At 45.3% G+C, this 12,008-nt stretch overlaps 1 protein-coding gene across 1 annotated transcript in view; it reads left to right on the forward strand.

The window, feature by feature from the left end:
* LOC116355402 (CREB-binding protein-like) overlaps window positions 1-12,008 on the forward strand; it is a 15,901-nt gene continuing 3,893 nt past the window's right edge. The window contains exons 1-17 of the mRNA XM_031799066.1: window positions 1-92; window positions 179-279; window positions 2,259-2,498; window positions 2,614-2,702; window positions 3,438-3,518; window positions 3,672-3,728; window positions 4,856-4,933; window positions 5,038-5,105; window positions 5,913-6,063; window positions 6,620-6,766; window positions 7,297-7,410; window positions 7,552-7,717; window positions 8,114-8,281; window positions 8,534-8,695; window positions 8,915-9,072; window positions 11,243-11,366; window positions 11,836-12,008. The exon at window positions 11,836-12,008 is cut by the window's right edge and continues 80 nt beyond it. Of these exons, the coding sequence (XP_031654926.1) occupies window positions 262-279; window positions 2,259-2,498; window positions 2,614-2,702; window positions 3,438-3,518; window positions 3,672-3,728; window positions 4,856-4,933; window positions 5,038-5,105; window positions 5,913-6,063; window positions 6,620-6,766; window positions 7,297-7,410; window positions 7,552-7,717; window positions 8,114-8,281; window positions 8,534-8,695; window positions 8,915-9,072; window positions 11,243-11,366; window positions 11,836-12,008 (1,994 nt within the window). The 5' untranslated portion in view covers window positions 1-92; window positions 179-261. The remainder of the gene's footprint in view (window positions 93-178; window positions 280-2,258; window positions 2,499-2,613; window positions 2,703-3,437; window positions 3,519-3,671; window positions 3,729-4,855; window positions 4,934-5,037; window positions 5,106-5,912; window positions 6,064-6,619; window positions 6,767-7,296; window positions 7,411-7,551; window positions 7,718-8,113; window positions 8,282-8,533; window positions 8,696-8,914; window positions 9,073-11,242; window positions 11,367-11,835) is intronic.

Genomic DNA, 12,008 nt, shown 5'->3' on the forward strand with positions numbered 1-12,008 from the left:
AGGAGCTGCGCCAGGCTCTCATGCCAACCCTAGAGTCTCTTTACAGACAGGACCCAGAGTCTCTACCCTTCAGACAGCCTGTAGACCCCATGGTACTGGGCATCCCAGTGAGTACACACAGACACGCTACAGACAGGACCCAGAGTGTTTACCCTTCAGACAGCCTGTAGACCCCATGGTACTGGGCATCCCAGTGAGTACACACAGACACGCTACAGACAGGACCCAGAGTGTTTACCCTTCAGACAGCCTGTAGACCCCATGGTACTGGGCATCCCAGTGAGTACACATGTAGCTACCCTGTGTCTGCCCCTCCTGTTTGTTGTGATGTTGAGTTTGCCAACTGTCAGCTGTACGTAAACACACAGTCCACTCTGTGTGTTGTGGAAAGGTAAACACTAATTGTGTCAAGCTAACTTCAGCGAACATAAGATGAACATTCAGTGGACTCTAAAGTGCCAGCAGTTCACTCACATTTGCTAGTGAAATCAATTAAATGCAAATACGAAAATAACTTACGAGTGTGATATACATTTAATTCTGCATCCCCATTAGTTGGTTTTTCCACGTAACATTACGAGGATCACGCAACCTGAGACTGTAACTGTAATTATATCCACGTCACAAAAAGCATTACAAAAGTAAATTAAATATAAACATCTTGGCATTAAATGTAGTCGGGAGTTTAGAAGACTGAATAATGAAGAATGAATGAGTGTCCGGTATTAGCTATGGAGGCAATGCTTCTAAAATGCAGTTGCACTAGATTTGAGATTTTATACATTTATGAAACTCTGAAATGATGTATGCACTGCAAAGAAATAAAATAGGCACCTTCACATAGGCTGAAACACCAGACTCTTCTGGTAGCCTACTGAACAGCGGTCAGATTCCCTTTGCGGTAGCCTAGCGAACCTACTTATCAGTATGAATATTTTATTTATGTCTTGTAAAATACTTCTTCAGAGAACTGAACCAGGTGTGATCCATAATGTTTGTCTAAGCACGTGTGCTCATGGAAAAAATGTACTGGTGTCAAGCCTACACTCTCTCCTACCTGGAGAGACACAACCATCTTTCTAACGAGGAGCTGTCCATTGGCCAGGACACCCACACCTACATAGGAAGCCAAGGCAAGCTGGATCTGAAGACATTCTATGCAGATGTCAGAAACTTATTTTCTTCTGCAGTAGACTTCATGTTGCTGAAATATCCATTTGGCGATGTGCTCCTCCAGCATGCAGTGATCGCTGACATCGCCAACAGGCAGACTGCCATGTTCTCATCCCTCAACTTTTTCATGGCACACTTTCCCTGCATTATTCCTGAGGGAGCCTCTGTTGATCTGGTGGAAGATGAGTTTAGACTATTAGGCAACACCATTTGAGCAGAGTCTGGTCAACATGCGCACGGATCAGGCCTGGAGAGAAGTCAGCACAATGAAAAGGTCTACTCCCACCTTTCGGCTGTGATGCTGGGGTTATTGGTCATTTTCCACAGCAATGCAGATTGCGAATGAACATTCAGTCTCGTTTCGAAGAACAAAACCCAGTACAGAGCCTCCCTCAGTACAGACCGACTGAGTGGCCTTGTTACCAAGAAGTCTACCCTGCTGCATAAGCCTAAATCTGCTAGCTACCTGTCTAGGAAATGGTTTCCTGAAGATTTGAAGGTCTTCTGAAGATTTGTCGTCACTCACTGTTTCCTATCATTGCTGTTTCCTTTTTATTATGGATAACATGTTTATTTGATGCTCTGCTTCAAACATTTGTTCTTATCAGAGTTTTAAAAAATTTATTTTTTATTATCCTGGATAAGACATTTGTACATTTTGTACCTAAACAAATAACTTATTTGTTTAATACTTTTTTTTTTTACTCCAAGAATAAAGGCCCTTTGTTCTTTCTAATTAGATCTTGTTGATGTGTGTAATGGAAATGCTGTCAAATAAAGTATTCCAACCTTTTTATAGACTTATTTGGTACAATTCTATAATTGCGATCAGACTAACAAACAGTGTGCGGTGGGGAAAGAACTCCAATTCAGTCCGTACTACGCGCTCCAGGTGAATCTCCAATTTGCCGCGCGCGTCTGGTACTCTTAAAAAGTTGGACAGGGTTGGCAGGTCTGCTAATATTTTAGGATGAATCATGGGTTATATTCACTTTTATTTTCTATGAAAATATGTCTGCATATGTTTATTAGGTGTAGCAATTGACTGATGCGGTCTGATGAACAACTGACTTTCTTCCCTCCAGGACTACTTTGACATCGTGAAGAACCCCATCGACCTGTCCACCATAAAGCGTAAGCTGGACACGGGTCAGTACCAGGAACCCTGGCAGTACGTGGAAGACATCTGGGTCATGTTCAACAACGCCTGGATCTACAACCGCAAGACATCCCGTGTCTACAAGTTCTGCTCCAAGCTGGCCGAGGTGTTTGAGCTGGAGATAGACCCCGTTATGATGAGCCTTGGCTACTGCTGCGGCCGCAAGGTGAGATTAAGAGAAGGGAGGGGCGGTCGGAGGAAGAGATTGTTTTCATCTCTGAAATTAACTTTTCTTGCAAATCTGTATTCTAACATTTGCTTGTTGGCCACTTCCTTTGCAGTATGAGTTCTCTCCTCAAACTCTCTGCTGTTATGGTAAGCAGTTGTGTACCATACCCACCGGCGGCACCTACTACAGCTACCAGAACAGGTAAGAGTTGCGCCTCTCTGCGCTAAATGGCAGAGTGCTCAATCAGAACACTGCCCCCTTGCTCCACCTGGTGTTCAGGTCATGTAACTGCAGCCAGTTTTTCCTCTGCATGCGTTGGAATGGGGTTGTGCAGCACAGCGGCCGTGGCGTGTGAATAGATAGCATAACGCTGTAACACAAGGCCGCATGCTCTGAGCCTGTATTAATAAAGCATCTCCGATTAGGAGTTCTGACCTAGGATCAGTTTGACCGTTTTCGATCACCAAATAACGCCATAAGATAACATGCATCTGGGGGGGGGGGGGGGGGGGGGTCTGATCCTAGATCCTAGATCACCACTCCTTTGCTGAAATGCTTTATGAATATACAGGCCCTGATCTCTCTTGCAGCATGGTCTACTGTTCTGACACTCCCAAGTCCTAATGGAAAGATTTGCTTTTGAGTTAAATGTGCAAGTACTAATGAACTCAGACATAGAAATGGCTTTTCTGATGTTCATATGCACTGACAACCTTTACAGGTAGTCATCGTATTTCAGATCTGTACATTTAGCAGACACTTTTATCCAGAGTAACTTAGTTAATGCATCTACTTAAGGCAGCTAGGTACGACAACCACAATTCAGTTATATCTAGTTGAGGCAAGTGGATGTTTTGAATGTCTGTTGGTGCTCTTTGGGCCTGGTGCCATGTTCTGTGTTCCGTGTGCTATAGTGTGTGTCTCGTCTTGTTCCAGGTATCATTTCTGTGAGAAGTGCTTCAATGAGATCCAGGGGCACAATGTGACGTTAGGGGACGACCCGGCACAACCACAGACGTGAGTCAACCCGTCTCTGTTTAACTTGTTCTCCAGTTCACTTCAACTCCAATAGGGTCTTGTTTTATATTCAGGTATTTACAGTAAATGTTTGTCTCATGTCATGATTTAACCGTGTCATCTAACCAGATGCTGTCTTCTCTACCTCTTCAGAATGATATGTAAAGACCAGTTTGAGAGGAAGAAGAACGATACACTAGACCCTGAACCGTAAGGCTCTTTAACCAGCCATCTGTATGTTTATGGCTCACACTCACTCATATACCTTTCATATCAGCCTGCTGCTCCTGCAGATGTCCTGAACACTCACTCATATACCTTTCATATCAGCCTGCTGCTCCTGCAGATGTCCTGAACACTCACTCGTATACCTTTCATATCAGCCTGCTGCTCCTGCAGATGTCCTGAACACTCACTCGTATACCTTTCATATCAGCCTGCTGCTCCTGCAGATGTCCTGAACACTCACTCGTATACCTTTCATATCAGCCTGCTGCTCCTGCAGATGTCCTGAACACTCACTCGTATACCTTTCATATCAGCCTGCTGCTCCTGCAGATGTCCTGAACACTCACTCGTATACCTTTCATATCAGCCTGCTGCTCCTGCAGATGTCCTGAACACTCACTCATATACCTTTCATATCAGCCTGCTGCTCCTGCAGATGTCCTGAACACTCACTCATATACCTTTCATATCAGCCTGCTGCTCCTGCAGATGTCCTGAACACTCACTCATATACCTTTCATATCAGCCTGCTGCTCCTGCAGATGTCCTGAACACTCACTCATATACCTTTCATATCAGCCTGCTGCTCCTGCAGATGTCCTGACTAGACTTCCTGGTCAGCTCTGAAGCGCCGTCTGGTGTTTAGTTTTATATCACCTAGGGGAGCGTTTCAACATGTACACCTTTGGCCACGTGCTTGATTTTCAATAGACAACATAAGAGCCACTCATAGATCTCCACTTTTGCTCACCTTTTAATGTCCATTCTATTTACACATTTTGAGGTTTATTATAACGGAAAGTGTATTTTTTTATGAATATATAAATGAATAATGACCTACATATGAGTTGTGTTTCAATCCCTCCTACAAAGGCGCACTTGCATTGGTCTGCTTGCACGTGCGTAAGAACTGGAGGAATATTAAGTGAATGTTGATCTCTCTATGGCTTCCTGTTCTAGCAGTCTAGCCAATCAGCACTCTTACATATCGTGAACAGTACAATTGAAACAAACAAGAAGAGAAACTGTTGACCTACACGGGGGACATAACGGGTATAGCTGTTAATGGGTGTCTGTAGTAAACCAAGATGTGGTGTTTTTGTCACCAGGTTTGTGGACTGTAAAGATTGCGGACGGAAGATGCATCAGATATGTGTTCTTCACTATGACGTCATCTGGCCATCCGGGTAAACGTTCAGCCTAACCTCTGACAGTGGCACAAAATGGTGGGAAGAAGTTCTATTCGATACCAATTACATGAATGACTCTTTTTCTTTCTCTCACTCTGCAGATTCATCTGTGACAACTGTTTGAAGAAGAGTGGGAAAACACGGAAAGACAACAAGTTTTCTGCAAAACGTACGTCCTCTTTTCCATTCCCTGGCTATAAGCCCCATCTTAAAGTGGCGATCCGCAGTTGAAACAATAACGAAGCGTTATCCCCGCCCCTGTTTCGGTACAAAGCTGAATGATGAGGCTGGAGAAATGGAACTGCTTTCAAATTCATAGACCAAGCTATGGATGCAAGGACTGACCATCTGTGGTATCAATAATATAGTTTTAATATAGGCTATATAGTGTTAGGTTACATTTACTTTGTTTTCAAACATTGGAGTAAAACAGATTATTTGGGGTTCTGATGGGATACGATGGTTGAACTGAGCTCATGAGCCATTTCTAAGTTATATTTTTCAATAATCAATGTGTCCACACTGTATCAATCCTTCAAGGTCATAATTTGATGTAGCAATGGCTGATTTCCCCTTTAAGAGTATTGGAATACTTAGCCAATCCGTCATGCAATATCAACAAAAAAAAAAGCCAATCTTTCTGAACATCCGTTTAATAGCCTAGTTATTCAAGCTTTACAGCAGCCTTTGTCTATATGACAAACCACTTCCATATGGTAAATGTCATGGGCTTATGACATCACTGGCATTCACCAATTACCTGCAGTAGCTCTCTCTCACCCACACATTTGCGGTTTTGCCTCTGGTATTTGTAGTACCAGAGAGCGTGTTTGACCTTTCCATGCACATGGCATTAAGCTAAATTAGACTCTGTCTGCACATTTATTCATACATAAAACATGTCCTGCTGAATGAAGGCTTAGTTTGTGCCCTTTTGGACGTGTGTGTGTGTGTGTGTGTGTGTGTGTGTGTGTAGGGTTGCAGACGACGCGGTTGGGCATGTATATCGAGGACCGGGTGAATAAGTATCTGAAGAGGCAGAACCACCCTGAGGCAGGGGAGGTGTACGTACGAGTGGTGGCCAGCTCTGACAAAACTACAGAGGTCAAACCTGGCATGAAATCCAGGTAGAGACTGAGGAGTGGACACGCACTACCTAACATTTTAGAGTACTGATGGTATACACATTTATTGCACTACTTTAGTTGTGCAGGCACTTTCACAGCATGTAAGGAAGTCTTGTCTGTACCTCAACATAGTCAATACACTAAATATGTGTCCACGCTCCTGTTTTATTGTTGCCAGTAAACAGTGTGGTCGGCACCCTTGTTTGACTTTGGCTTTGCAGAGAGCCCAAGGAATGATAATACACCACATAAAACCTGATGATCATATATTCATCTCTTAAATCCCATGTTGTTGAACCTGCATGTTTGAGCAGACTAAACACTCCCTGTTACTGCCTTCAATGGTCCGTTCATATTTAGCAGAGGCTCCTATCCAGAGTGACTTACAGGATCAGATTAGGGTTAAGCGCCTTGCTCAAGGGCACATCGACCTTTCGTTTACTGGCCCAAAGCTCTTAACTGCTAGGCTACCTGCCGCCCACTCAGTTTGGCCTCTTTGACACGTGGTTAATGTTCGATGTAGACCGACGTCTGTCTTTCTGATTTTTCTGGTCAGGTTTGTGGACACCGGTGAGATGTCTGAAACCTTCCCCTACAGAACTAAAGCGCTTTTTGCCTTTGAGGAGATCGACGGCGTGGATGTGTGTTTCTTCGGGATGCACGTTCAGGAGTACGGCTCAGACTGCTCCTTCCCCAACACCAGGTCAGCACCTGTACCCCTACATGGGGCTGGTCCGGAGTACCTGTACCCCTACATGGGGCTGGTCCGGAGCACCTGTACCCCTACATGGGGCTGGTCCGGAGCACCTGTACCCCTACATGGGGCTGGTCCGGAGCACCTGTACCCCTACATGGGGCTGGTCCGGAGCACCTGTACCCCTACATGGGGCTGGTCCGGAGCACCTGTACCCCTACATGGGGCTGGTCCGGAGCACCTGTACCCCTACATGGGGCTGGTCCGGAGCACCTGTACCCCTACATGGGGCTGGTCCGGAGTACCTGTACCCCTACATGGGGCTGCTCCGGAGCACCTGTACCCCTACATGGGGCTGGTCCGGAGTACCTGTAATGGGGTACACGGAATGTGATGTGTTGGTAGACCCTTGATTCAGTAGTAACATATTAAATACATAAATGTATACATTTTTATAAATGTGTTGAAATAATTGATGACGTAATGGAAATGACTAACTGATGACATTTGTTTACTCCTGTGTCTCCCTTCCTCCACAGACGAGTTTACATATCTTACCTGGACAGTATTCACTTCTTCAAACCTCGACTGCTAAGGACGGCCGTCTATCATGAGATCCTAATTGGCTACCTGGAGTATGTAAAGAAACTCGGGTAGGTCTTAATAGTACAATGAAATGCATTCATATTGCCGTTTTCTCAAGTAAAAGCACTTTACTTGATGGCGGTAACTCCCCACTTGCATTAAATGTCTCCCTACCAAAATAACCAACCGTTGTCTCTTCTCCCCCTCAGCTACTCTCAGGGACACATCTGGGCGTGCCCCCCCAGCGAGGGGGACGACTACATCTTCCACTGCCACCCTGCCGACCAGAAGATCCCCAAGCCCAAGAGGCTGCAGGAGTGGTACAGGAAGATGCTGGAGAAGGCCTTCGCTGAGAGGATCCTCCATGACTTCAAGGTGATTTAGGATTAAGATTATGGTTAGGATTAAGGTAAGGGTTAAAGTTAGATCCCCCAAGCCCAAGAGGCTGCAGGAGTGGTACAAGAAGATGCTGGATACTGCTTTTGTGGAGAGGATCCTCCACGACTTCAAGGTAGGCCTCTCAATGGCTAAAGCCTTTCAGGCCTTTCTTGTAGACTTGGTACAGTTGAGTCCCCAGCCTTGGCCTTGGGAAAGTTGTCTTCTCTGCAACCGGGCCAACCAAGCCTTCAACCTCGAAAGTGTTTTGAGGTTTCTGAATGTATTAATAGGGCTAGAACAGCAACAACCAGCCAAGTAGAAGACTCATATTAGTTGAACATTTGTGTCCATTACACATTTAAAGTAATCTTCTTCTCCTATGTTTTTCTCCAGGACATCTTCAAGCAGGCGACAGAGGACTGTCTGACGGGGGCCAACGAGATGCCCTACTTTGAGGGGGACTTCTGGCCCAACGTGCTGGAGGAGAGCATCAAGGAGCTGGAACAGGAGGCGGAAGAGAGGAAGAAGGAGGAGAACGTAGCCTGCTCCGACACACCTGAGGTGGGAGGAGGAGAGACGAGTCATAGGGTAGACCGATGATAGTACTAGAGACATCATTATCAATAGCTAACCTACCTACATGAATACATAACTCCTACCTGTCTAGTCAAATTTGTCTTAATGTTTTTATTAATGTGAAATCATTTTAGTCGATTGCATGTGGTGAATGTTTGTGCCCTCACCGTCCTGTGTTTAAACATTTGTTAATTTGCCATATTTTTCGAACTCTTCCCTCTTCTCCTTCCCCCTCAGGGCACGCCGGGGGACACGAAGAACGCCAAGAAGAAGAACAGCAAGAAAACCAATAAGAACAAGGGCAGCGTGAGCCGAACCAATAAGAAGAAGCCTGGCATGCCGATTGTAGCCAATGACCTGTCCCAGAAGCTCTACGCCAGCCTTGACAAACACAAAGAGGTATGATGACGTCACCACGCTTGCTTTGAAAATGCATGTCGTCTTTCAATGGCTTTAACTGTTTTATGAAGTTGTTTCTTAGAATGGTGCCATGTGTAGGTTCTCTTCTATAATCTCTGAGCTGGGATATTATTGGCCTGACCCAAACCCAATATCAAACAATCAGGAATTGAGTGATGCTCTCTTCTCCAAGAGTATTTCTCTCCTCTCTCCCTCCAGGTGTTCTTTGTGATCCACCTGCACTCGGCCCAGATGGCCAACATGTTGCCCCCCATAATGGACCCTGACCCCCTGCTGAACTGTGACCTGATGGACGGCCGCGACGCCTTCCTCACCCTGGCCCGGGACAAGCACTGGGAGTTCAGCTCTCTCAGGAGGTAATGATAATACATTTGATTTGTATAGCTCTTTTCATAATGGCGGAATCTCAAAGTTCTAACTCTTGAATTCTACGTTAGAATTGAACAATTATGACTGTTGACTTACCTACCTAATTTGAATGCACTGACTAAGGCGCTCTGGATAAGAGCCTCTAAGTGTTCTAAATGTATCAATAAAAAGGAAACCATCAGTAAGAATCGAGCCAGCTAAAGCAACAATGGTAGATGATGAAAGGCCTTCACAGAGATAGTCAGCTAAAGCAACAATGGTAGATGATGAAAGGCCTTCACAGAGATAGCCAGCTAAAGCAACAATGGTAGATGATGAAAGGCCTTCACAGAGATAGTCAGCTAAAGCAACAATGGTAGATGATGAAAGGCCTTCACAGAGATAGCCAGCTAAAGCAACAATGGTAGATGATGAAAGGCCTTCACAGAGATAGTCAGCTAAAGCAACAATGGTAGATGATGAAAGGCCTTCACAGAGATAGCCAGCTAAAGCAACAATGGTAGATGATGAAAGGCCTTCACAGAGATAGCCAGCTAAAGCAACAATGGTAGATGATGAAAGGCCTTCACAGAGATAGTCAGCTAAAGCAACAATGGTAGATGATGAAAGGCCTTCACAGAGAGAGCCAGCTAAAGCAACAATGGTAGATGATGAAAGGCCTTCACAGAGATAGCCAGCTAAAGCAACAATGGTAGATGATGAAAGGCCTTCACAGAGATAGTCAGCTAAAGCAACAATGGTAGATGATGAAAGGCCTTCACAGAGATAGCCAGCTAAAGCAACAATGGTAGATGATGAAAGGCCTTCACAGAGATAGCCAGCTAAAGCAACAATGGTAGATGATGAAAGGCCTTCACAGAGATAGCCAGCTAAAGCAACAATGGTAGATGATGAAAGGCCTTCACAGAGATAGCCAGCTAAAGCAACAATGGTAGATGATGAAAGGCCTTCACAGAGATAGTCAGCTAAAGCAACAATGGTAGATGATGAAAGGCCTTCACAGAGATAGTCAGCTAAAGCAACAATGGTAGATGATGAAAGGCCTTCACAGAGATAGTCAGCTAAAGCAACAATGGTAGATGATGAAAGGCCTTCACAGAGATAGCCAGCTAAAGCAACAATGGTAGATGATGAAAGGCCTTCACAGAGATAGTCAGCTAAAGCAACAATGGTAGATGATGAAAGGCCTTCACAGAGATAGCCAGCTAAAGCAACAATGGTAGATGATGAAAGGCCTTCACAGAGATAGTCAGCTAAAGCAACAATGGTAGATGATGAAAGGCCTTCACAGAGATAGCCAGCTAAAGCAACAATGGTAGATGATGAAAGGCCTTCACAGAGATAGTCAGCTAAAGCAACAATGGTAGATGATGAAAGGCCTTCACAGAGATAGCCAGCTAAAGCAACAATGGTAGATGATGAAAGGCCTTCACAGAGATAGCCAGCTAAAGCAACAATGGTAGATGATGAAAGGCCTTCACAGAGATAGTCAGCTAAAGCAACAATGGTAGATGATGAAAGGCCTTCACAGAGATAGCCAGCTAAAGCAACAATGGTAGATGATGAAAGGCCTTCACAGAGATAGCCAGCTAAAGCAACAATGGTAGATGATGAAAGGCCTTCACAGAGATAGCCAGCTAAAGCAACAATGGTAGATGATGAAAGGCCTTCACAGAGATAGTCAGCTAAAGCAACAATGGTAGATGATGAAAGGCCTTCACAGAGATAGCCAGCTAAAGCAACAATGGTAGATGATGAAAGGCCTTCACAGAGATAGTCAGCTAAAGCAACAATGGTAGATGATGAAAGGCCTTCACAGAGAGAGTCTGTGAAAGTGAGTTTTGTTATTTTTAAGCCAGTTTTAAAGTTGCTTGATGGATGGAGTGGCTCTCGGACGGTAAGGTAGAGCGTTCCATAGGCCAATGGTTTCTAACCTGTCTTCGGAGACCACCAGACGTTTCACAATTTAGTTGTAGCCCAGAACTAACTCATCTGATTCACCTATTCAAGGCTGGTTAGTTGACAAGTTGAATCCGGTGTGCTAGCTGTGGAATAGATCAAATACATGGAACGACTGGGGGACCCCGAGGAGAGGTTTGAAAAGCCCTGCCATAGAGGACCATTGGTTGATGAATTCCTGCCATTTGTTCCCAAAAGGTGTAAGTGGAGCACCATGTGCATGTTGGTGGAGCTGCACAACCAGGGTCAGGACCGCTTCGTCTACACCTGCAACGAGTGTAAACACCACGTGGAGACACGCTGGCACTGTACCGTCTGTGAGGTAAGAGACACACACACGTGCTCATACATCCTCACCGTCTTTGGAGATTTATACCATGTTCCTGTGTCCCAATCAAATGAATTTTATGAAGCCGGTTGTCAAAGTGCTTTACAGTAACCCAGCCTAGACCCTAAAGAGCAAGCCGGTTGACAAAGTGCTTTACAGTAACCCGGCCTAGACCCTAAAGAGCAAGCAGGTTGTCAAAGTGCTTTACAGTAACCCGGCCTAGATCCTAAAGAGCAAGCAGGTTGTCAAAGTGCTTTACAGTAACCCGGCCTAGACCCTAAAGAGCAAGCAGGTTGTCAAAGTGCTTTACAGTAACCCGGCCTAGACCCTAAAGAGCAAGCAGGTTGTCAAAGTGCTTTACAGTAACCCGGCCTAGACCCTAAAGAGCAAGCAGGCGATAGCTGTGCTCTCTGTCACTTACATCTGCCCATGCATGTATTAACCCCCACCTCTCTCCTCTCAGGACTTTGACCTGTGTATCAACTGCTACGCCGCCAAGGGCCACGAGCACCAGATGGTCAAGTGGGGTCTGGGGCTGGACGACGACGGCAATGGAGCGGGCAGCGCCGGCGAGGCCTCTAAGAGCCCCCAGGAGTCACGCCGTCTCAGCATCCAGCGTTGCATCCAGTCCCTGGT

This window comes from Oncorhynchus kisutch, linkage group LG20, assembly GCF_002021735.2.
Source record: "Oncorhynchus kisutch isolate 150728-3 linkage group LG20, Okis_V2, whole genome shotgun sequence".
Taxonomy (NCBI): Eukaryota; Metazoa; Chordata; class Actinopteri; order Salmoniformes; family Salmonidae; genus Oncorhynchus; species Oncorhynchus kisutch.